The sequence below is a fragment of the Panthera uncia genome, assembly GCF_023721935.1.
Source record: "Panthera uncia isolate 11264 chromosome B3 unlocalized genomic scaffold, Puncia_PCG_1.0 HiC_scaffold_1, whole genome shotgun sequence".
NCBI lineage: Eukaryota > Metazoa > Chordata > Mammalia > Carnivora > Felidae > Panthera > Panthera uncia.
In genome coordinates this window covers 80,924,138-80,950,663 of record NW_026057582.1, presented here as the reverse complement: position 1 = coordinate 80,950,663, position 26,526 = coordinate 80,924,138, and the positions used below count along the sequence as shown (strand labels likewise).

General features: G+C 36.7%; 1 protein-coding gene across 2 annotated transcripts in view; it reads right to left on the bottom strand.

Annotated features, from left to right (window-relative positions):
* Window positions 1-6,973: 6,973 nt before the first annotated feature.
* The window catches only part of SPRED1 (sprouty related EVH1 domain containing 1), a 139,554-nt gene continuing 120,001 nt past the window's right edge, over window positions 6,974-26,526 (bottom strand). For both annotated transcript variants that reach the window (XM_049613305.1, XM_049613304.1), the window contains 2 exons: window positions 14,150-14,251; window positions 6,974-11,465 (listed from right to left, as the gene is read on the bottom strand). In XM_049613305.1, the coding sequence (XP_049469262.1) occupies window positions 10,815-11,465; window positions 14,150-14,251 (753 nt within the window). In that variant the 3' untranslated portion in view covers window positions 6,974-10,814. The remainder of the gene's footprint in view (window positions 11,466-14,149; window positions 14,252-26,526) is intronic.

Genomic DNA, 26,526 nt, shown 5'->3' with positions numbered 1-26,526 from the left:
TGCTGAAAAGGAGAAATCCTCTATTAAGATACACACAGATTAAATCTATGTCATGTCATCAGAGGTGGAGATGATTTAAATCAATTGCAGACCAACCTGCAGGAAGAAATGGATGAGTGCCAGTATTTACAAGGCACAACAGACTTAATGCTATCCCATTACCAGGACGAAAAGAATGGCCTCTTTCTAAAAAAAAAAAAAAATTAAGATTTATTTATTTTTGAGAGACAGAGAGATACAGAATCTGAAGCAGGCTCCAGGCTCTGAGCTGTTTGTTAGCACAGAGCCTGATGCAGGGCTAGAACTCACATACTGAGTCACCCAGGCACCCCAAGAATGGCCTCTTTATCAGAATGTAAGGCACTACAGAAACATGGTACAGAGGCTCAGCCTGACTTCCCAGTTAGTCATTTTCTAAGTCTTCAAAACACAGACTTAATATCTTTAAATGGCTTTTATATAGATGGTAGTTGTGAAACTCATCCTATAGACTGCCCTGTGAAAATGTAATATTACTTGAGTGTCATTTGTGGATAAGAATAGGTCAGTGAGTATAGTAAAGGGAAATGCAAAATAATGAGAGAAAAAAAAGTCAGGAATTTGAAGGAAAAGAAGATAGAATAAGCAAAAGCAATAAATCAATAGAAATTCAAAGCTGAGGAGAAGCCAGGGACTTAAGAAGGGGACAATGGGGGAAAATTCCCCAGAGACAGAGTAGTAGCCAGGGGAGTAAGAGTCAGAAAGAACAGTGTTTGAATTTCAGCTCCCACAATTAAGACTGTAGGTAGGGGCACCTGGGTGGCTCAGTCAGTTGAGCATCTGACTTCTGCTCAGGTCACCATCTCATGGTTCATGAGTTCAAGCCCTGTGTTGGGCTCTGTGCTGACAGCTTAGAGCCTGGGGCCAGCTTCGGATTCTCTGTTCCCCTCTCTCTCTGCCCACCCATGTCAAAAATAAAACATTAAAAAAAAAAGAATGTAGGTAAGTTTCTTAATTTTTGTATGCTCTCATTTTCCTCATTTGTGAAATAGAAATAATCATACCTACTTCACAAAGTTATTAAGGAACGAAATAACATGTGGATATATTCCACACGTACCTGGCACCTAATAGGCATATAAACGTTAAGTTCTCCTTCCTGATTAACCACAAAGCACCAGTGGAAAGGAAAGGAAAAGAGGAGGGGAAATAACTGTCAAGTTAAGAAAAAAAAGGTAATAATTCTGAAATTATGGTAATGGAAAAGACAAACCAAGAGTCAATAGACATAAGGTAATAAGTCAATTCTAAAAATAAGAGATCTGAAAGTGAAAAGGGTGGAGGCAGGAAGCTATTACGAAGTACAAGCAAGAGGTAATTGAGGCTGGGACTCAGACGGTAGTGGCAAACATGAGGACGACTATTCAGATTCACAATCTATTTTTAAAGTCTTTGATGAGGAGAAAAGTAATTCTTCGAGCAAGTAGGCAAATTAGGATTTAAAAAATTTTTTTTCAAGGTTTATTTATTTATTTTGAGAGACAGAGCATGAGTAGGGTAGGGGCAGAGAGGGAGACACAGGATCTGAAGCAGGCTCCAGGCTCTGAGCAGTCAGCACAGAGCCTGATGCGGGGCTCGAACCCACAAACCATGAGATCATGACCTGAGCCGAAGTCACTTATCTGCCTGAGCCACCCAGGTGCCCCAAATTATGATTATTTCTTAAAAGGAGGCAGACTGGAGGTGGAGCAGGTATGGACGGGGAATCAAGAGTCCTGTTTTGGTCTTACTGAAATGGAAATGCCCCAGATATCCCAGTGGAGATGTCAAATAGAAGACCTAAACATGGATATCACCAGTATGTGTGTGACAGGTAACCCAGGCTACTGTACCCTGAGGAATTCCCACTTGTGATGATTGGGAAGAGGAGAAGGATCTAGAAAAGAGAAGAGGAACCAGTGAAATAGGAGGAAACCAGGGTAGTGTAGTGCAAGGAAGTAAAGAGTATGTCAGATGTTCAGTGAGGTGAAGTCTACCTAAGAAAAATCCACTGGATTTAGAAATGTGGAGGGGGTAGGGGACTTTGTTGAGAGCATTTCAGTGAAATGGTCAGGACAATACTTGAAAAAATAGAAGATGGCCCAACATCTGAGGCCAGCACTAGGTTTTCAATTAAAAAAAAAAAAGCCACATAGCAAGAGATTGTTAAATTTCCCTTTCAAAATTTTCCAGGGGGTTTTGGTCACTCACAGAATAAAATCTGAGCTTCAAGTTCCCAGATCTGGCACCTGCTATCTCGGTAACTTGACCTTTTCTCATGAGCTCCTGAGTATGTGGTCATACTAACCTTCCTGCTGTTCCTTCAACCAGCCAAGTTCCTGTCTATTTGGACAGGAGCCAAATAGAGCCTTTTCATTTGCTCTGCCTTTACCCTGGATGGTTCGGTTCCCAATTACCTTTTAAGTAGTCAGGCTTGCCTGGGGATGTGACCTTGTGACCTTCAAAAGGGAAAGAAATCTGTACAAGGTAGGCTATTTTTGATGTTGCTTTAGGAAAAAGTGAGCCATAAAAAGCAAAGAAACCCTTTTGAATATGGTCTCACCTGATTACGGATCTAGGGGGTTTCCTTATAATGCTATCAGCAGTAAGATCCCAAAGGCTTCCAGCAATGGACTCTTCTTTCACCTGAGCTCTTAGAAAACAATCACACAACAAAGATAACAAGCTTATACTACTGGGGGGTGAGGGGGAAGAATGTCTTTAAGGAGAGGTGAACACACACAGCTGAAAGTTTATCATATTTGTAAGTTTGCTCCTTATAGTTTAAGTTGTTCTTAATTCCTTAGCTGGCCCTAGTGCTGAAATAGTGTTCAAAGCCACTATCATTCAATTCCTCAATCCCACAAACCATTTTTGTCTGAATCTGGGTAGATCTCAATCTGAAGATGTCCACTTCTATCACCATCTTGTTGCAGTCTAAGGTGCTTCACCTTCCAATCACATTTAAAATACAGACCATCTTTTGTTAAAAATAAAAATGTCCAAGGGCTTCAATGCCTAATCCCCAACATCAGTAATGACATACTTCTACAAAGATAGCAGCAGTGGGTAGAGGAACACAGATTTCAGGGACACGTAGGAAATACAAGTGTAAAAAATTTGGTAATTAATGAAAAGAGAAAATGAGAAATTGATGATGACCAGGTTTCTAGCTGAGACTAGTGCATACACAGTGGTGTCACTATCCATCAGGACAGAGAAGAGAAAAAAGGGGAATTCGTTTTGGGCTTATTGAATTTGAGGTGCCTGCACGAGATGTGCTTCAGGCAACATGATGTATGTGTTTAAAAATGCAGGCTATGTTATTAAATGACTGGATGACCTTGCATTAATATCTTAACTTCCTTAGCCTGGTTTCTAAATTTTGTAAAATAAGGGTATTGTATGAATCTCTGAAGAGAGATTTGTATAGTCCCAGTGACCTCAACTTGTATCAACAATCTTAAGTAATTTGGTTTGGATCCTTATTTCCTTCTTAGAACTTTGGGGGTATCATGCTATCTTTGTGCATTTCACTTTGATAACTTAACAAGAACTTTAAAAAGAACTATTAACCAGCTAGAAGTTCATAAATTCATAGATCTTGTTTTCTCTTAAATCTTAAGTGATAGTCAAACACTGGTTTCCCTTACTGATAATAGACACATATTTAAGCTTGTTGGTCATTCTTGGGAATAATACAAGCATTTTAGAAAGAATTCTAATATACTGCTAAAATTTCTTCTTCACGAATTCTTCCCCTCATACATTTGGAGAGGTTGGAGACATTCCTGTAACAGAGAAAAGGAGGGAGGAAAATACGAAGGACTCAAAAGGTGTTTATGTTGGACAAGTAATATCCGTTAAGATCTTCTGTATCAGATTTCAAAAGGAAAAAAAAATCACTTAAATTAGTATCTTGCAATTTGACAATGCAAAATTTAAAAATAACAGAAATGAAAGTTAAACAGGTTTCCTTAAGTTTTATCATCCAGGATGATCCTATCTCAGTATTAGGAATTCTGGCATTCTTCCTGTACTTTACAAATTGCATACTACCTCTTGGTTGCTGTGAATTATTCCTAGGTTAAAAGTAAGTTTCAGGGAAGGGGGACACTGCCCTCACTGTGACATGCATGTACATAGCCCTGATACTAAATGCAAGTCTGGTTCTAAGACAGGCTTTGTGGGACAACTGACATACAAATGGCTATTTGAAAAAAGTACAGGGGCACCTGGGTGGCTCAGTCGGTTAAGCGTCCCGACTTCAGCTCAGATCACGATCTCACGGTCCGTGAGTTCGAGCCCCACATCGGGCTCTGGGCTGATGGCTCAGAGCCTGGAGCCTGCTTCCGATTCTGTGTCTCCCTCTCTCTCTGCCCCTCCCTTGTTCATGCTCTCTGTCTCAAAAATAAATAAACGTTAAAAAAAAAAAATTAAAAAAAAAGAAAAAGAAAAAAGTACAGAATCCAGAAAACTCATTTGAGAGCACTGTTTTCTACTGCCTCAACAGGAAGTACCACTGCTTTGGTGAAAAAGAATCCCTCAGACTCAAAACCTTTACAGAAATGCCATCAACTGAGCAAGATGAACAATACCACACACTGGACAGCATGTAGGTCTTCAGTGCTTTCTATTGGATCAGCACAAACTGATATATCTTGATGATTTGTTGAAGCATTATCACAATCTTATTCTCCCCATTTTAAAGATCCCACATGCCATACTGTGGATAGTACACCACAATCTAGTGAGAGGGATGAATAGGGGACCTAGAATTGAAACAAAAGGGAGTGGGAATTAAGAACTTACCCGTAGGGTGCCTGACTGGCTCAGTCAATAGAACATGCAGCTCTCAATTTCGGGGTTGTGAGTACAAGACCCATGTTGGGCATGGAGCCTACTTAAAAAAAAAGTTATTCCCTTATAAAATCACTCCAGTTTAAATAAAATTTCATTGTAACAGAATAATACAACTATTCTGTTCAGTACATCAGTAACACTTGTAACAAAATGCAAAATTGCATTGTGACTGAAAGCATGGATTTTGGAGTAACACATTTTGTTTCAAAACCTGGTGCCTCTGATCTTGGGAATATTTTTTAACCTCTTGCAGCCTAAGTCGCTTTTTTAGTGGAAAAAAAAAGGAGGATAACACTTCATTATGGAATTGAGAACTGAAAGTGATCATTTAAAACATATTACATAACAGGGGTACCTAGATGGTTCAGCTGGTTAAACATCTGAGCTGAAATCAACTCAGGTCATGATCTCATGGTTTGTGAGATTGAGCCCTGCCTTGGGCAAAGCCTGCTTGGGATTCTCTCACTCCCTCTCTCAAAGGACACTTAAAATAAACAAACATACATGTGTGTGTATACACACACACACACACACACACACACACACACACAACATAAAAAAACCTGTTAAACAAAAAAAGAAACACCATTTCAATTCAGATTTTGTTAGACTTTTATTTTGAATATATTTTTGAGCCAGTACTTCAAGGGATCTCTCTTAAAACTGCCAATCTTAAAGCAGTTAAGAGTAGACTCAGTTTTACTATTAATACCATTTTTTTCCCCTTTAAGGACCACTGTGTGCATGGCACTATACTGACGGCCAAGCAGAAACCCTAGTTTCAATTTCTCTTATGTAGAAACTATTCTACTTACTTGTGAATATTAACTTGATTGTGAAGAATGTAAAGCACATTTCTGAAAACCTGAAAATAAGCACAGGAGACTATACTTCATAATTCATGGTAAACAGTTAATTGTTGATTCTTCAAGCAAATACAACTGTAACACAGTAATCCAAAAGTTATTCTGGTGTTGAAATAAGCTATGATTTTTGAGCACTGTCCTAATTTTTAATCTAGATTAGTATTTTGTTTATATTACAAATGAAACCCTGAAACCGAGTAGGGCACACAATAAAGCAGTAGTAGTTTTGGGTTAAAAATTTCCCATATATCATTCTGAAATTATCATTTCATCCAGATTTAGTGGTAACATGTTCCCAAACCAATAAATATATTTGTATTTACTGTGTTTACCTATTTATAGGTAACAGACCATAACAAATCTGGATACAATCAAGGATGAATAAATGTCAATAAGATGAACTATATACATGAGTTTTCAGTTAAAAATATACCTTAAAAATGATTTTTTTTAAAAAGCTCATTTCTATTGATCTCTCTTTGAGTAATTATGATCTCTTATGTGATACTTTGATATCCTCTGGAAGAGTAAGAAAAAGTCCTTTTGTATTTCATGATAGGTTTAATCAGGTAATTAAAACAAATTCTTATGATATCATCTGATATGTCCAATTACATGGGTATGATGTAACAAAAACAGTTACAAACTTATATATGCATATTTACATTATATATCCAAACTATCAAGCTAAGCAACTATATCTAAGGAGATACATTATGACAGGAGTTAAACAAGTTTTCATTGCTTATTAGAAAGAATGCAGTCAAGCTTTTAATGGAAGTAATATACAAGTGAGGCACTTTTGAGGTCAAGAATAGAAAGCAATGACACTACATACCGGCAATGTTCACAAAAATCTATGTGTATCTTTAATACAAAGGTTTTTCAACTAGATTATTCTTGAGAAGTTTCAAAACTAGCAACTTATGCAATTTAAGGAGCTTTCAGGAACAATGGCTAACATCAGTGTATCAAAGCATATGAAAGTTTTATAACCACCTGGCTGCTAGGCAAACAGTACCTTAATACCTTAAAGCCCTTTTTTGTTTGTTTTTTGTGGGGTTTTTTTTTTTTTTTTTTTGGTTTATATAAATCACCTCAGGTTGTGGTTTCTTACTGTTTTGACTCACTGCAAAACACCTGATGGTACTATTATTACCATGGTTTATAGACCAATTTTTTTTTAAGTGCAACAACAATGCAAGTTTCTAGTGCTTTCCTTTATCCTTAGAAATGTGAACCTGGAGGTCAAATTAAGAATGAGAATATTTAGTGAAGGATCTGTTTTCTAGGTAAATAAAGTTTTCAAAGTTACATGTAGAAAAATGTTACACTTGCCTAATATATCTTTGGGCTAAAATTAAAAACCCAAACTTATACATATATTCCAAAGTGTAATCACAAAGTCTAAGTAAATTTCAAAAAAAAGAAACAGCCTTTGAATTGCCCATCTAGAGGAAAGTACGTGTTTCCTGTACTTTGAAGACCTACACGGATATTAGAAAACATCTCTGTGGCATTCAATCAAGGGGTTGGAGAGAAAAAAGAAAAAGAAAGACTTACCCAACATATCAGATGGCACTATACACATGAGTTGAAAGTGCATTTATATTACTTCAAAAGTTCATTTTAGGCACTGCTGAATAACCAATGAAAATAGGTAGTTTCAAGTTTCCCCCCCTAAACTTTAACCCCTGTCCCAACATCATCCCAGAGACATACACACACTCTCTGAAGTTATCATGATGAAATACAGGTGACATCATTTTCTTTAAAAAAACTCTCCCTGACTGGTAATGGGAGGAAAATTAGAATACCATTTTGGTAATGGCTTTTGCAAGTTAAAAGAATTGGTTTTGCAAATGCTTTGGCACATCCATTATGTTTGATTGCCAGTTCTGAATATCAGTAAATATTTTAAGACAGGTTATGTAAGAAAAAAGTGCTTAAAATCTTTCAGTGACCAACCAGACACATTAGAGGAAAGATTCAATTTACAGTTCCTTTGAGCTATTTCTTACTCTTGTTTTCTCCCTTTGGAGGTGGCCACTGCTTAAATAGCCCTTTTTTATTGGTAGTAGTGATGAACCCTGTCAGATCCTGATTGCCACCTCAGGTCTCTGGTCTATAAATCATCCAGTAGGTGGTGCTGAAGTCCCATACCTCCTATTTCTTCAAAAATCAAAGGATTATCCTGTCAAGGCAGGAGAAAAATCATTTAAGAGTTATCAACTCTGAACACAACAAGCCATCAGACCAAAGTCTTTCTTATTATGCCATCCAGATGATTTCATTTTCAGTGTTTACTGTTACTTGAGTTGTTCTATGAAGCCATTTGCTTCTACTACCAGATTCAAAGAGAAAGGTTTCCGAGGAAAAGCCATTTGGCAGTACCAGGTCTGTAGGCAGAAGGAGAAGATGTTCCTGAACTTACCGATACACGTCAAGAATGAGAAACTCAGACTATCCTTTTTACCCCCCACATAATGAGAATTTACTCAAGAGAATATTCCCACATAGGGATTCAGATAGCACTATATTTCGTTAGTTTTCTGACCAGTTTGGAATCTGAGTGTGTTAACTATGAAAATCCAAGGGGAAATAAAAACCATTTCATCACCATAGTTTTTAATGAAGAAACTTGTTTAAAATGGTAAAGGAAAAAATGGGAATGGGATGGCGAAATCTTAGCAGCAAAGTGGTTAAACAAGTTGAAAATATTAATGCACAGACATTAAAATATTAAAGCATATATGTTGCATATAAAATACAGTACAGAACCAGGAGTTGCACTATACTGATTAGTGCTTAACAGAAGAAATGATTAAAATTGTTCTTCCCAGAAGTATATACACAGTTCATTTCCACAGCATTTTCCTATATAGCCAGCAAGTTATTTTCTTCAGTTATTCACACCTTGCTCAAACCTGAATTATAAATTCAGCACTTACAAATATGAAAATTCATTCACAAGGAAAACGAGTATTTCCATTTCACCAATAAAAAGTAATTTTGAAAGTTAACAGTCTATTCTAGGAAACCAAGTTTAGCTGAAAACTTCAGGGATGAAGATCATCTGGTGTAGCAGTGTTCAAATATATAAACAGTAAAAATAAGTCTTAAAACGGCTGCTACAGTGTCATATTTTGGATTTAGTTCATCCAATTGATTTTTAGTACAAAACTAGAAATAACCTCTTCTTCATAACATCTATAGTTATCAATATATTTTTCTTCTTTTCAATGTGAAATAATACTTCAAGATGATCTATATACACAATGTTGTCAGTTCAAGCTGTCATATAAATATAAATGCTTTCTTAAAAAAAAGTATTTTACAGACAGATAGTGTTATATACATTGTTCAGTTTGATCTGGGGCAAAAGAAGAAAGTGAACACAAGCTTAAGTGTGATATGTAAAAAGAATGATACATAAATGACATTTTAAAACCTGCATAGAAATGAGCTTCAAATGGTAGTGTGATTTTAATTTCTATCACTTCTGAAACTTCAAGCCATTAAAAAAAAGGCACACTTCTCAACTCTATCCCTCTAAGGGAATGTTCTTAAAGAACCCTTTACTTTGTTAGAGTTTTAATGTAACACTTAAAAAGACCAAAAAAACCCAAAAAAACAAACAAACAAACAAAAAAAACGAAATGAAACCAAACCAAACAAAAAAAACCCACCAAAAACAAAACCCAAAAAACCCAGACAAATTGACCCCAACCACTTTCAACAATTTGTTGGAACATTTATCCAACTACTTTGTAAATAAAACATCCAGTAATACAATGCTCTGCAAAAGAAATAAAATTATATGTACAAGATATTTCATTCACAATGTTGGATTAAATACTTTCCTGGGATAGTTCAGTATATACTTTAACATATAATAATTTTGCTTTTAGGCCAGTTTAAATAAAATAAAATGCAACTGGGAAAAGTTACTCTTACGCAAATAATAAGCAATGAGAATTAAGTTAAAAAATTAGTAACACAGCTGAACATATTCTAGTTTAGCAGAGTTAAGTGGAGATCTCAGGAGGAAACTTTTATATTAACTATCCAGTTACACTTTTTGCCTTGTAAAACATTTGTAAATGCAATATGATTTTTTGAAGGAGGAAAACTCTGAAAGAAAACAACTTGCTGGTTGAATACCACAACAAAACAAAACAATCCCAAAACTCACTTTTTTCTATAATGTTTACTCAGTCTCTTTTTATATAAAAATAAGTGTTACGTTCCCATCAGAACATTAGACAATTACATCTGTGCTTTAAAAAAAAATTGGTCACTCAAGCCTATTAGAATATTTTTAAAGATTTTAGATTACCAGAATGTACAGATATAACTCAATATAAACTGTAGCCAAGGGAAATGAGGATGAAAATATCAAATCATTCACATGGAATAAAAACGTTATTAACTAGATGAGTAAAATATTCAAAATATAATGGAATGTGACAGTAGATATATGTACATCTACTTCAGAACTAGGAAGGGGAAGAAAAGTTTAATATGTGATAATTCGTACCTTATATTTAGTTAAATATAAACATTTGTTATTTATACATAAAACTGCTTTCAAAAAACAACTAATAAATGATTTAGTTGTACTTGTTTTACTTCTTACAATTCCCAAGTGTTAACTTTTCTTAGATTGAAATCAACTGTCCCCTAGTGCATTTTTAGTTCATGTCTTAATGAATTCAAACCTTTAAAAGTCCCATCACCTAATGCATAAATATACAAAAATGCCAAAAATTAATCCCTTTTAGTTGGATACTTTATGCTCACTTTTTATACCCAATAACCAGAAATAGTTTCCTTTTGCAGATACTCTTTACAACCTGTAACAAAACATGCCATGCACTCAAGGGAAAAAGTTAGGCATGGCTAGCATTTGTGAAATGCCAAGAACTGACAAGTTCTGCTTCCTCCACGTGTGGCCCCAATGATTACCAGGCAAGATTTCATATTGCTTGCCAAAAGTTTCCATAAATCCAAGTTAGCTAATTCCTGGAAACAAAGATTTTAAGCTCATTTTGGCACTGGATCCTTTCATCCAGCAGCTTTATGTTTCCCGCCACAGCACCCACACGCCTCACCACAACGATGGCACATTCTCAAAGGGACATAGCAGCACATACATGGTACAATGAAAGACAAAGCTACTAGGGCTAACCATCGTAAGCAGAACTTGTCATCACTAGTGTCACATGAACAGGGATCAGAAAAATCTCCCTCTGAGTCTGACATACAATGATATAACATGCTCTCTGCACAGAGCATGCAACTAACTTGATATATGCATCTTTTAATAGGGTCTGGAGCATCCTGACATTTTCCCCTGCCATTTTCTTCATGATTAAACCTTTCCTGGCAGTATACGCAGCGGGAACGTTCACCATCTTCTTTTCTTCGTTTTGACTTCTTAAATTTTAATGAGGAAGGCTGTGCCTTAAATACCACAGAGTCTTTGAGTGAACTTAACTTAGTCTCATCCCCACAAGAGTACAGATAGTCTGATTTTTTACTGTCTGGTTTAGAAAATTGAATACTGGAATCAGTATCATCTCTCTCTAAGTCATTTTTCCACATGTCAGGATGTCTGTAGTCTGCATAACGACGTATTAAGATATCTCGAGGGTTTATCCTGACAATCTCATCCTCATCTTGAAAGCTGACATGTCGGATTGATTTCAAAGGGACCTAAAAAGGAAAGAGATGAAAACTGCAGTAATAACTGTGAAGGTTAATTTTATATGTCAATTTGGCTAGGCTGCGTGCCCAAATATTTGATCAAACATTATTTTGGATGTTTATGTTTCTTGGATGAGATTAATCTTTAAATTGGTGGACTATGAGGGAAACAGATTATCTTCCAGGGCATAGGCAGACCTCACCAATTAGCTGAAGGCCTTAATAGTATAAATGCTGACCGCCCCCTGCCTCGCACCGCCCAAGCAAGATGGAATTCCCCTAGCAGAATTCTACCTTTAGATGGGGACTGCAACTCTTCCCTGGGTCTCAAGCCTGATAGCCTACCTGCATATTTTGCATATGTACCTCCACTATTGCATGAGCCAATTCCCTAAAATAAATCTCTCTGTGTGTACATAACACAACTAGTTGGTTCCGTTTCTCTGGAGAACCCTGACTCATATAAATTTTAGTACCAAGAATTGGAGTGTTGTTGTTAACAAATACCTAAAAATGTGGAAATGCCTTTGGAACTGGGTAATGGGTAAAGGCTAAAAGTTTTGAGGTGTATGTTACAAAAAGCCTTGAACAGACTGTTGGTTGAAATATGGCCGTCAAACATGCTTCTGGTGAAGGCTCAGACGGAAATGAAGAACACATTATTGGACACTGGGGAAAGGCGATCCACGTTACAAATTGGGTGAAGAATGTGGATGGACTGTACGTTACTGTTTTGCGGAATATAGAACTTGTGAGTGATAGACTTGGGTATTTAGCAGAGATTCCTAAGCAAAGTGCTGAAGGTGCCTAGTTACTCCTTGCTGCTAACAGCAAAATGTAAGAGGAAAGGGATAAATTGAAATAGAAATTTTGAAGCAAAAAGAAGGCAGATCTTGAAGAGTCAGAAAATTCTCAGCCTATGGATAGTGCAAAAATTTAGAAAGCATGCAAAGGTATGCTGATCCATCACATAATAAAGAGATTATGGGTGTGATTGCCAAATCCAACCAACCATCTCAACTGAAATGCTGCCATGTTGGACTAAAGGGAAGAGAGGTAGGATGAAATGAAGAAAGGCTACTGGACATCAAGGATTTACAGGACTGGCAAATACAGCTATCTAACTGAAAACATGTGTTATCCTTTAAAAAAAGGGAAGAACGACCCCAAAGGTAAGTCTCTCTCCTCAATTCCATATGGCAAAGCCAATTCCTCAGTTGCAGTGGGCCAGGAAACCTAGAGCCTTTGGTATGAGTTTATCACACACTGCCAAGGAGATGGGGTCACCACTGTGGTAGGCACATAGGTCAAAGCATTGAGCCAAAGCCTAAGAGGATTATTTTCACACCTTAAAATCTCACAGAATTTGCCCTGCCAGGTTTTAGACTTGCTTAGGACTCATGACTGCTTTCTTCTTTCTAAAATTTACCACTTTTCAAAAGAAGTATCTATTGTATGCCTTTTCCATCATGGTATTTTGGAAGCAGGTAATTTGTGTCTTGTTTTACAGGTGTCTTGTTTTACAGGTAGAGAGGAATTCTGCCTTAGGACAAATCATACCTTGAGTCTCACCCACACTTGACTTAGACAAGATGTAGGATTTAGAATTGACGCTACAAGGGGTTCAGACTTTTGGGCTGTTGTAATGGGATGAATGTGAGGAACCAGAGTGTGCAATGTTATGGGCTACTTGTGCACTCTCAAAATTCATATGCCGAGACCTCAACCCCCAGTACTTCACAATGTGACTACATTTGGATGCAGGGCCTTTAAAAGGTGATTACATTAAAACAGATCCTTAATTAAGGTGGGTCTTAATCCAATCTGACTGGTATCCTTCTAAGAAAGGAAATTTGGACATACAGGGAGAGGAGGCACCAGAGATGTGTGGGTGTACAAAAGACCATGTGAGGACACAGCCAAAAGGTACAGAAAGAGAAGGCTGGGAAGAAACCAAATGTGCCAACATCTTCATTTTGGACTTCCAGTTTCCAGAACTATGAGAAAATCAGTATTTGTTTTTCAAGCCACTCAGTCAATTTTGTTATGATAGCCCTAGCAAACGAATACAAAGACATACATGTATATAGCTTGGTTATACGAGTCACTTGAAACACAGGACACCCACACCTACTTATTCTCACTCTCTACTCCTCCTTTCTGGGTAGATTATCTTCCTGAGGCCAGGGAGCAGGTTAAATCTTTCTGGGGATAAATCAAATGGTGTCTAAATCAAAATGACCTTTTCCTTTACCTATACAAGTGGGCTTCTAGTAGTCACATTTGTTTCTCCTATGCCTATGCCCAGTCCCTGGACACAGTGACCATCTACAGGTAAGCACCTGACTCAGGTTGAGACAAACTTCCATTCTCAAGATATTTGGAACCGGGGCTAAAAAACCCTCCAGGTCTGGGCTAACGGTGGAATGATGGATACAGTCCATTAAATTAACAATACACAATTTCTCTTGGCTTTATCCAGTGATAAATACACAGTGGCAATTCCTACAGTCAAACCAGAAATTTGGATGGAATTTAAGTAATAGTGTTCTATAAACATGCATGTAGCAAATTAACACACGAAAGATTTTATAGTATAATTCAGCTACATGGAGAATTAAAAGGACTAAAAAATTTCACTTATGTGTTAATTAGTTGTATCCCACAATAGGAGATAAGCTAAGATTACTTACCCTATTTTGGGACTTTAGGCTTCCACATTCCTTGGATATTTGCCGTTGTACATATTCTATACTTCTGCCCTGAATGTCTAGGCCCGGATGACTGAATGTTATCTAAAATATAAACAATTTCTACTTAAGTGACCAGAGAATGTATTTCTTATTTTTAATAAAACCATACAGTGTGTATTCCAAAGTTTCATAACCTATTAGCAGTGAAGCTTTTCAAAATGGTTGTAATAAAGAGCATTATTTGAATCATCCTATTGATTATTTGAACTTAGGTCTTTCCTTATACATTTAAATTTTAATTTCAAAAGTAACACGAACTTCTGGTTTCTGGTTCTACATGTGAGGAACTTAGTAAACGCCACTCTGTTCTAACAAGTAAGCAACTGAATAGAAAAAATAGCACCAATTCGTCTCAGATCTGTAAGAGAGAGGAGGACACGGTACAAACCACCGCCCCCAATACTGGAGAGATGGGAAAATAATGGGAGTCACAGCTCACCAGAACAAACTCATGAGCAGAATTGCTGCAGAAATGAGTGCTGAGGTGGACCTGCTCATAGTGAAGCCCCACACTTTTGGGAGTTTACCTCCCGGAGCTCAGCCAGTAAATATCAGAAAAATCCCTGCATGCTTCCAGCAGGTGGAGGGGGAAAGGAACCACTTCTGAACTATGCCAGAAAACTCCCAAGGTCTGCCCTCCGGAGAAACTAGTTAACCAGAGCCTGACCTACTGGGATATTATCAAAGCATATCTGACCTAGGAGAGGGGAAATAGCCAACTCTAGTCAACTCTAACCATCTAACCCAACTAAGAAGTTAGAAAAAACTGACAAATACTGGTGGAGTTCACAGACCAGAAGCATAGGCTCATTCTAAAAGACTGAGACCTATTCATAGGACTACAGAATGCTCCCCGTCCCCCCATACCTCACCACCACATACTAAAGACCTATTTACAGCAGTTCCTTTTACCCAGTACATCATGTCCAGCTATTAGCTATAAAGAACAAAATTACCAAACATACTGAAAGACAAAAACAATCTGAAGAGATAGAACAAGCACCAGAACAAGACACAGCAGGGATTTGGAATTAGAAGACTAGGAATTTAAAACAACTATGAATAATATGCTAAAAGCTCTAATGGATAGCACGCAAGAACAAATGAGCAATACAAGCAAAGAGATAGAAATCTTAATAAGGAACCAAAAAGAAATGCTAGAGATCACAAACACTAAGAGAAATGAAGAATGCCTTTGCGGGACTTATTAGACTGGACAGGATTGAAGAAAGAATCTCTGAGCTATTTGAAATAGTAATGACTGAGAATTTACCCATATTCATGTTAGACACCAAATCACAGACCCAGGAAACTCTGAAAATACCAAGCAGGATAAATGCCACGCCCTCTCCCCCACTACACCTAACCATACCATTTTCAAACTATAAAAACTCAAAGATAAGAAAAAGTCCTGAAAAATGACCAAAGGAAAAATTCCTGACTTACAGAGGGACAAAGAATCACATCTGCCCTCTTCTTCGAAATCATGCAAGCAAGAAGGCAATGGAGTCAAAGATTTAAAGTGGTGAAAGAAACAACCTGCCAACCTAGAATGCTGTACCCTACAAAAAACCAAAATCCTTCAAAAGAGATAAAGACTTTCTCAGGCAAACAAAAACTGAAGAAATTTGTTGCCAGTAGACTTGCCTTACAAGGAATGTTATGAGGTTCTTTAGAGAGAAGGGAAATAATACAGATCAGAAACTCAGATCTACGTAAGAATAAAGGAATACTGAAGAAGGAATAGGTGAAAATAAAATAAAGTTTTAATTTTTCTTATTCTTAATTAAGCTAACAGAGAACAGTTGTTTAAAAATGGTAACAATGGGGGCACCTGGGTGGCTCAGTTGGTTAAGCAGCCGACTTTGGCTCAGGTCATGATCTCGCGGTCCGTGAGTTCAAGCCCTGTGTTGGGCTCTGTGCTGACAGCTCAGAGCCTGGAGCCTGTTTCAGATTCTGTGTCTCCCTCTCTCTGACCCTCCCCCGTTCATGCTCTGTCTCTCTCCGTCTCAAAAACAAATAAACGTTAAAAAAAAAATTTTTTTTAATTAAAAAAAATAAAAATGGTAACAATGTATTCAATCATGTATGATTATGTGTGTGTGTGTGTATATATATATATATATTTACATATATAAAGTGAAATGAATGGCAATGATACAAGAGATGGGAAGGAGGAATTGGGATTATTTTGTTATTATAAGGTAATTGCAAGATCTGTAATTTAGTGTTCTTTGAAAATGGACACAGGTTAGTTGTAAAGGTATAATGCAAATCTCAGGATAACTACAAAAAAAAAGATAAAACAGACAAACAAACTTCACTTATATGCCAAAAAGGAGAGAAAACGAAACCATATAAAATGTTGAATTAAACCACAAAGACAGAAAATAAATGAAAGACAAAAACAGAAACAGAGAAAAAGGGCAACAAATAGAAAACTATAAAAAATATGGTAGAGGGGTGCCTGGGTGGCTTGGTCGGTTAAGCGTCCGACTTCGGCTCAGGTCATGATCTCACGGTCCGTGAGTTCGAGCCCCGCATCAGGCTCTGTGCTGACAGCTCAGAGCCTGGAGCCTGCTTCGGATTCTGTGTCTCCCTCTCTCTGCCCCTCCCCTGTTCATGCTCTGTCTCTCTCTGTCTCAAAAATAAATAAATGTTAAAAAAAAAAAATTTAAAAAATATGGTAGATATTAATTCTGCTGTATCAATAATCACTTTGAATGTTAATGCCCTAAACGCACCAATTAAACAACAGAGACTGTCAGAGAAAATAAAAAAGACCCAACTATGTGTTGTCTATAAGAAACGTACTTACAGAGTAAAGGTAAAGAGATGGAGAAAAATATACTATGCTAACACTAATCAAAAGAAAGCCTATTTAATTAATTTCAGACACAGCTGACCTCAAAGCAAGAAAAGTTGGTGGTGATAAAGAAGGGCATTACATAATGATAGAAGATTAATTTTCTAAGAAGACCTAGCAATCCTTAATGTGTACGTGCTTAAGAACAGAGCATTATATTACACAAGACAAAAACTGACAGAACTGCAAGGAGAAAGAGACATACTTATTATCACAGCTGGAGACTTTAACACCCCTCTGTCAGAAATGGACAGATCCAATAGGCAGAAAATCAGTAAGGACCTGGTTGAACTCCACACCATCAATCATATGAATATAAGTGACATCTACAGACTATTTAACAACAGCAAAATATTTTCTCAAGTTCACATGAACATTAACCAATACAGACCACATTCTGGGCCACAAAGCAGACTTCAATAAATTTAAAAGAATACAAATTATATAATGTCTGCTCTCAGACCACAAAAGAAATAAATTAGATATCAATAATAGAAGGATAAGTGAAAAATCTCCAAATATGTGGAGATTTAACAAAACAACACTTCCAAATTAACACAGATCAAAGAAGTTTTTAAAAATTAAGTATTTTGAACTAAATGGAAATGAAAATTGTGGAATAGAGTGAAGGTTGTGCTTAGAGGGAAATTTACAGCATCAAATGCGTATATTAGAAAAGAAAGATCTAAAATCAATAATCTACGTTTCCACCTTAGAAAACTAGAAAAAGATTAAATCCAAACCTAGAGTTTCTAGCTAATGCAATAAGAAAAGAAAAAGAATTAAAAGGTATACAGACTGAGAAGGAAGAAATAAAACTGTCCTTGTTCACAGAAGGTATAATCATGTATGCAGAAAATCTGAAAGAATTGATAAAATAACTCCCAGAACTAAACTAATAAGCAATTATAGCAAGGTTGCAGGATACAAAATTTATACATAAAAGCCAATCACTTTCCCATATATGAACAATAAACACATGTGGAGTTTGACATTAAAAATGCAGTACCATTCATATTAGCACTCCCCAAAATGAAAATCTTAGGTATAAATCTAACAAAATATGTATAAGATCTGTTATGAGGAAACTATAAAACACTGATGAACAAAATCAATAATAAATGTAGAGATATCCACATTCATGGATTGGAAGACTCAATACTGTCAAGATATCAGTTCTTCTCAAATTAGTCTACAGATTCAATGCAATCCCAATTAAAACACCAGCAAGTTATTTTGTGGATACAGACAACTGATTCAAAGTTTACAGAAAGAGCCAAAAGACCCAGAAGAGCCAACACAATATTGAAGGAGAAAAAAGCTGGAGGACTGCCATTACCTGACTTCAAGGTTACATTAATTAAGACAGTGTGGAATTGACAAAAGAATAGATCAGTGATACATTACAGATGACTTTGGTAAATGGCAAGGACTTTAAAATACAACACCAAAGGCACAATCCATGAAAGAAAGAACTGACAAGCTGGACTTCATTAAAATTAAAACCTTCTGCTGTGCAAGATACAGTGTCAAAAGAATAAGAAGGCAAGTCATACACTGGGAGAGAATATTTATAAAAGATATCTGATAAAGGAACGTTATCCAAAATATACAAAGAAGTCTTAAAAACCAACAATAAAGGGGTGCCTGGGTGGCTCAGTTGGTTGAGCGTCTGACTTCGGGTCAGGTCATGATCTCATGGTTCGGGAGTTCAAGCCCTGCGTCGGACTCTATGCTGACAGCTCAGAGCCTGGAGCGTGCTTCAGATTCTGTGTCCCCCTCTCTCCGCCCCACCCCTGTTTGTGCTCTGTCTCTGTCTTTCAAAAATGAATAAACATAAAAAAAATTTTTAAATAAGACCAACAATAAAAATTCTCAAAAACCAATAATAATGAAACAACCCAATTTAAAAAATGAGCCAAAGATCTCAATATATTCACCATGGAAAATACACAAATGGAAAAACAGCAAATGAAAAGATGCTACATACCGTAAGTCATCAAGGAAATGCAAATTAAAACAAGGAGATACCACTACACAAGTAGTAGAATGGCTAATATCGAGAACACTGACAACACTAAATCCTGGGGAGGATAGGATGCAGAGCAACAGGGAATCCTTATTGACTGCTGGTGGGAATTAAAAATGGTGCAGCTACTTTAGAAGACAATTTGGCAATCTCTTATAACACTAAATATACTCTTCCCATATGATCCAGCAATTGCACTCCTTGCTACCCAAAAGATTCAAAAACTTATGTCCATGCAAAAAATTGCACACAAATGTTGTTAGCTGCTTTATTCATAATTGCTAAACCTTGGAAGCAACCAAAATGTCCCTCTGTAGATGAACATAAAGTGTGGTATATACCCAAACAAGAGAGTATTAGTCAGTATTCAAAAAAAAAAAAAAAAAGAAGACAAAGAAGAACTTTACATGCATTACTACTACGTGAAGGAAACCAAAGTGAAAACAATCTGAAAAGGCTATATACTTTATGACTTTCTGATAAAGTGAACCTATAAAGGTAATAAAAATTTAAGTGACTGCCAAGAGTTGTGCTTTGGCAGGGGTGGAAGAGATATGAATAGGCAGAACGCAGAGAATTTTTAGGGCAGTAAAAAACAAAAACAAAAACAAAAACCTATGATACCATAACCGACTGAGCCACCCAGGTGCCCCCAAACCTCATGTTTTTTAAGCTAGTGTTAGGTAACAATCCTCCATAGGTCTCATTTCTGTAGATCTAGTGAGGAAAGGCACGTTTTGCCTTTGTTTCAGACTATCTTTGCAAAGATGTACGTAAAGTGAAGCCCTTGAAAGGTAAGTGCCTTCCCTTTTTAGTTAGGTTTGTTTAGTATCTACTATGACTATGACACCATCTCTTTCCCTGGCAAAGTCAGGCAAGACTTAACATCCTTTATAAACGACTTTGGGTTCCCTAAGTTCAGGGTTCCAATGCTGTAATGCAAAACCACTGAGTGTGCTTCATCCACCTGAGTAGCTCAGCACCATCTCCATGGGACTCGGAACGCCAGGGGACCAACCCAAACATGAAGCTCATGCTACTTTATTGTGCTGTGAGTAATAATGTCCCTTGTCTCTGATCTAGCAGCCTTATGTCTTCTGGAAGCAACCAGAAGGTTGAACCTTTAGGGTAAAATCTCAGACTTTTCATATTTCTCGACAGCAAGAAAGCAGTCTAGACCTTTTGGCAAGACTGACCGGCTGTGGAGAAGGATCCATCAACCTATCCAGTCAAAAGCAATTAAACATTCAAAGCATGTAAGTACTCTCTTGAACACATATTCATGAAGCAAGCTTTGGACAATGACCTAGTATCTTATGAAGATCTATTTTATGTAGACATTGTACTAAACAAACTACCACTAGTATTACAGTCCACATGATGGCTTAAATAAAATTTTTACATTCTGATTTTTTATGTATCATTTTTTAAAGTTTATTTATTTGAGAGAGAGAGACAGAGAGACAGAGAGACAGAGAGAGAGAGAGAGAGAGAATGAGCTGGGAAGGGGCAGAGAGAGAGAATTCCGAGAATTCCAAGCTAACAGTGTGGGGCCTGATGTGGGGCTAGAACTCACAAACCGTGAGATTATGACCTGAGCCAAAAATCCAGAGTTGGATGCTTAACTAACTGAGCCACTCAGGCGCCCCTACATCATTTTTCTTAAACTTGATTATTTTAGTCCGTGAAAGAGGACTCCATCTTGACAAAAAAGGTTTCTGACCAGCAAGTGTAAGGCCAGATTCTATAATATGGGAAATTCACCCTGTGAAGCCTATTGGGTGACACCCAAATGGACAAACGGTGTACCACTATACAAATGCAAGTGCACATTATTCCTCTTAAGAAACTTCCAGATTTATTAAATGCATAGCTAGTATCTGTGTAGCTTTGAAGAAGAATACCCATACCATTCTAGTTCCTAATAAACTGAGTTCACTTATTTTGACATCAGCAAATTTATAATTAAATATCTAGTTATACAAAGTCATTAAACATCATCCTTTTTTTCTCTAGGTCACATCAATCTTAGATATAAGGAAAAGTTGCAAAGCAGCTAGAATTCAGACCCTAATAGTCTGGTTCCAGAAGCCATGTTAACACTCAAAATCCCCAGGCTAAGAGTTGCCTGCCAACTGTTGTTTACTTCCCTCTCTTCAGTTATCTAGCACCATTTTGTACTTTTCTACGTGGCGACTACATTCTTTAACCACTCCACCACTATCATCATTGCATTTTGGGAGAAGGGTTCGGTTCTTTTCCCTCCCATTAGTCAAAAGAGTTCCCTCAGCCAAAAAAGATAGGCCAAATAAATTCCCAGGGTCTCGGATGATGAGTATCAGTCTCTTGTAACTTTGTGTTACATTCACTAAATTTTTTCTCACTGTTCAACTATACGAAATCACTGGTCTAGTTCAGGATGTACATACATCCATTCTCTCCTCCACTGGTAAGTTTTTCTACCCATCACTCAAGATGTTGGAAGTATTTTGTATTTAAAACTGTTAAATTGGATCTCTCCAATCCTGCTTCCTAGGATGCCTAGATGATGAGGAGGAAATATAACTCTGGACTGATGGTTCTGATTCCAAAAATCCCTGGAAAAGCTATGCAAATTGTTTTCAGCCTCTATTTTTGCCTCTTTTTAATAAAACTGGCTTAAAATTACTTTTTCCCTTCTTGTACCAATATTTTAATAACATTTTTTGTGCATTTCTTCTAAAATTTCATAGTAAACAGAAAAAAAACATGTATATAAACTATAATGTCTATCCCCCTAATGAGGCAGCTTGCTGTAGTGACTGTTGTGAAGATTAATGAGTTATATAAGTGCTTTAAACAGTACTCAGCATATAGTAGGGGCAAGCTATGATAAGGATTAACAAGCCATACTTATTAGATGTAATGTAACATAAAGCTGCCTACTTATTATAAATGAAATATTTCCAACTTGAGCTAGAATAAAAAGGAAGAGGAGACGAGAAGATGGCAGAAGGAGGAAAAACACCATTTGTAAATAACCTCAGAATTCTAATAATTTAACAAATATTAACGTGGTGACTTTGTTCAGGTACTTAATGATTCTATGCATGAATTCCTTCACTGATAACATCTTTATTTATTTACTTATTTATTTACTGCTCAAATGAGATATTGGAATCAAAAGCACTTAGCAAAGCATCAAAAGAATATAAAATCTCAAGTCTTCTTGATTTCCTAAGACAATTACAAAGGCCAGATAAAATTATTAAACATGAAAAACATGTAACACTTTAAAACAGGTAATCCGAAATACTAGAATGAAAGTCACCTTCCAAAGTAAAAGCAAAATGATTCTCAGAAATTTGAGTATTGCTTTCAGTAATGATTTTATTTATGAAAAACACCAGGCAGAAATACTAAAAGGTTTTAAAAAAAAAGAGTAAGAAATAGTAACAGGTTTCATTATCCTACTTCATATACCATGATATTAGAGGAGAAAAAATGGAGAGTATCAGTATACACTGCAGTTGTAGGTACTGGGGAAACAGAGATAATCACGTGTTTGACAGAACAAATTAAGACAAACACTATCAAAGAAACAAGAATCTTCTCTTCTGAGATGGAAAAAAAAAAACACCTAAGCAAGAGATGACAAAACCCTTGTGTTTGAAAAAATGGCCACCATGAAAGTGAAAGAAAGGAGTTATAAAATCTGAGCTGAGTGGGGAAAGTAAAACTTCAGTTACACAGGAAATATTTAAAATCCATGTTGTTACTGTGACTTGCTGAGAACAATTTTGAGTGACCCACAGTCCCTGGAGAATTAAGAAATTATAATCTTTAATTACTGTAGCCATGGAACCTTCCTTTCTTTCCCACTGGGACTGTTAACAGCATTAAAGTTTGCTAGTATTTCACCTTTATCTTAGAGAGTCCGTTATTGAGATCACAAATAAGCCAAATGTTTACAGAGAGCTTAATTCACTCAGAACAAAATGAATTAACAGGTTTATGGTGCTATCTCTGGAATCAGGTTTGTCCTTAAACCAGATCAACACAACAACCCACCAGTCAGACTTATTAGCATACCCTTCTCTCCAAAAGACAATACACATGCTCAAGAGCATATCTTTGTGTGCGTATGTGTGCACATACACCTGAGAACTGGCCAAGTACTGGTCCTAATCTGAGGCAAAGGCTGAAATATTGAAATGTTCTGATCTGATCTTCTGCTGGGTCTCCTCAGCTCTCTACTTGAGGAAAACATGTCATCCTTTTCAAGGAACTCAAGATTCCAGAGGTCAGATTCCATGCCAGTTAGACTTGATGGTCTGTTTAGCATAAATAAACAACAAAACAACATGCAGTAACTATTCCCTCAGTTACATCTATTCCACATTAAAAACGAGCGGTAGGAGCAAAATTAGAAACAGTATCTTACCATTTTCCTTTTTTTTTTTAACCTTTATTTATTTTTGAGACATAAAGAGACAGAGCATGAGCGGGGAGGGGCAGAGAGAGAGAGAGACAGAATCTGAAGCAGGCTCCAGGCTCTGAGCTGTCAGCACAGAGCCCGATGCGGGGCTCGAACCCACGAACTGCAAGATCATGACCTGAGGCGAAGTCAGACGCTTAACCAATTGAGCCACCCAGGCACCCCTTACCATTATATTTTCTTAATTTTTATGTTTACACTATTTCAAATCACCATGTTTAGAAAAGTTTTTTTCATTGTTCTTGACTTAGTTTATTCCTCTCATCTCTATACTTTTAAGATTTGAGCCCTTTTAAATGATTTTAGTTCTTGTTTTACTGTTTTCCTTTTTATGCTGCTTTTCTTTTAACTTTTACACTTTTAATTTCCTAATCCACACAAATTTTGGAAATCTGTCTTCGTACTCCATCTATTCTTCACTGGTTAAGAAATATTTACCATAATTTTAGCCTCAATTTCTCAGTTTCTGGTTCAAATTTCATCTTAAAATTTTAATTTTAATCACCTTTTAAAATAATGCTTTTATTTACTTCTCCTTGACTTTATTTTACTACTTAATTTAGCTGTCAGGACAAGACATGTCTTTTACCACCACTAAATAATCATGACAGTTTACTTAATCATGATATACATCACTCAGAATATAAGAGCCTACATGTCCTAACATACAACCCCTACATTAGGCAAATCATCCACTCTGTGTCCTCTTACAGGAGTGGGCCGTGGTACTACACTGGTGATGACAGAGGTAATCACCCCAGTCTTCTCTATCTCAGATAATGGCATCATCTCTCACTCAACTACTTGCACCTCAAACTCAGAAGGCATTCTTGACTCTAATCTATTACCAAGTCTTTTTTGGCTCTTCCTCCAGAATTTGCACTTACCTAACCATTTCTCGTCATTTCTATTTCGTCCAAATCACCAAAATCTTTTAACTGGATGAAAACAATAACCTTCAAAATTGGTCTTAATTCCACTCATGACCACATTCCAACTGTCCATTCTCCACATAGAAGCCATAATGTTTCCAAAATGAAACGAGATCTTTATTAGAGATTAAAAGCCTTCCAACTGCTTGTCTTTGAAACTAGAACAAAATTCCAACTCCTCCCAATAGCCTACACTATCCAAACCCTGCCAAGTTCTCTAACTGTAATTTGTAGTGTATTACCACTTTTACTCACTGAACTAAGCTATATCAGCCTGTTTCTCTGAAATACCAAGCTGCTGCTTGGATATCCAGCCCCTCACCCTTGGATTTTCATATGACTGTTATGTTCTATTTTGATATTATTCATATCTCCATACAAAGAGCTGCCCAGAGGATTTTCCCAATCATCTTACAGATCTGCAGAAGTCCTCCTCTGTATTCCTACTATTCTATTTCCCATTACTTTCCCATTACTTTGTTTCACAGTACTATTAATACCTGAAATATTACCGGTTTAACTTATTTACTGTCTATCTCCCTCACTAGCATTTATATCCTTCATGAGGCTACAGTTCATATCGTTCTTGTTCACAGCTATTCTCAGGGCTTAGAATAGGGCCTGGCACATCATAGGTGCTCTAACATTTATCACATGCATATATGTCACATACATATCAATGTATATATGAGGGAATTATCTTCCTTAACTCTTAGAATAACACTATGGAAATAAGTTTTATTTTTGTTGATATTTATATCTGAGAAAACAGGAAGATGGAGAACTTGAGTAGTTTTGTAACTGTAAGTAAAGTAAAAGGCCAGAATTTAAAACTAGATCTGCCTGTGCCTAAAGCCCAAGATCTTACCCATTGTTGTAGAAATTTCTATCCAACTTTTCCCCAATGCCCAGTGTGGTTCCATTAAGCAAAGAGACCTTTTGGAAAGTGGCAAAATAACAAGTTTAGGCAGGAAATGTAAAACTCACAACTTAAAATTTACACAAGGCAGAAAGAAACATCTCATTCCTCAAAAGGTTGCCATGATTAGTATTCAGTCTCCTCCCAAACAGCCATAATTATGGTTAAACCGGGATCTGGCATATGCCTCAAAGGGAAGCCATAAGTTTATATGATAGGCTAGAACAAGAACTCTGTCCTAAAGTGGCAGTGTTAGATGGAGTGTGCACCATTTTATCTCCTCTCTACCTAATCTGGCTGCCCATCCTGTAACCTTGGAATGGAGAGCTATATAGAATGTATAAACCTGCCCTAAGCCAAGCCAATTGGCTTCCTTCTTGTAAGAATATGGAATTGGTTAGGGACATAGGAATGCCATGTAGTCTAAAGGGCTGAGCCTGACATTGATAGTCATAATATACTACTAATCAACGAGGAAACAAATAGTCTAGACCATTGTGCAAAAGAATGAAACAAATATATAAAGAGAAACATAGATAAATGGTTATGTGGAGTATGTGTGAATAGGGTACAGGGGGAGCAGGAGTGGGGAAAGAGAGAAGCTACTTAATGCCTAGCATCTCAAAAGTCTTACCCTGTACTTATTCTTAAAAGGAATTCTGAGAAATGCCACTGAGTCATTAAAATAAAGTCCTCTTTCCTTAAATTAGTGTGAATGGATTTGTTCCTTGCAAAACCAATGATCCTAAATTAATCAAGGTCCCAATACTGGGTGTTAAGACTAGGAATAAACTGAGTCAAATATCATTTGCTTCCAAGGCGATGCTGTTAGCATTTATTCATTCTTTTATTCAACAAATGTTAACTAGATGCTCATTCTATTAAGAAACTTCTAGGTTCCTGAACATATTGTGGAACAAACAAAAAGTTACAAATAGAAAAATTAAATATATAAAGTCAGGAAGTGATAAGTGTCATGAAAAATAAAGCAGAGTAAGGGTATAGTGATAGAAAAGTTGCTATTTGGGGGCATCTGGGTGGCTCAGTCGGTTGAGTGTCCGACTCTCGATTTTGGCTCAGGTCATGATCCCAGG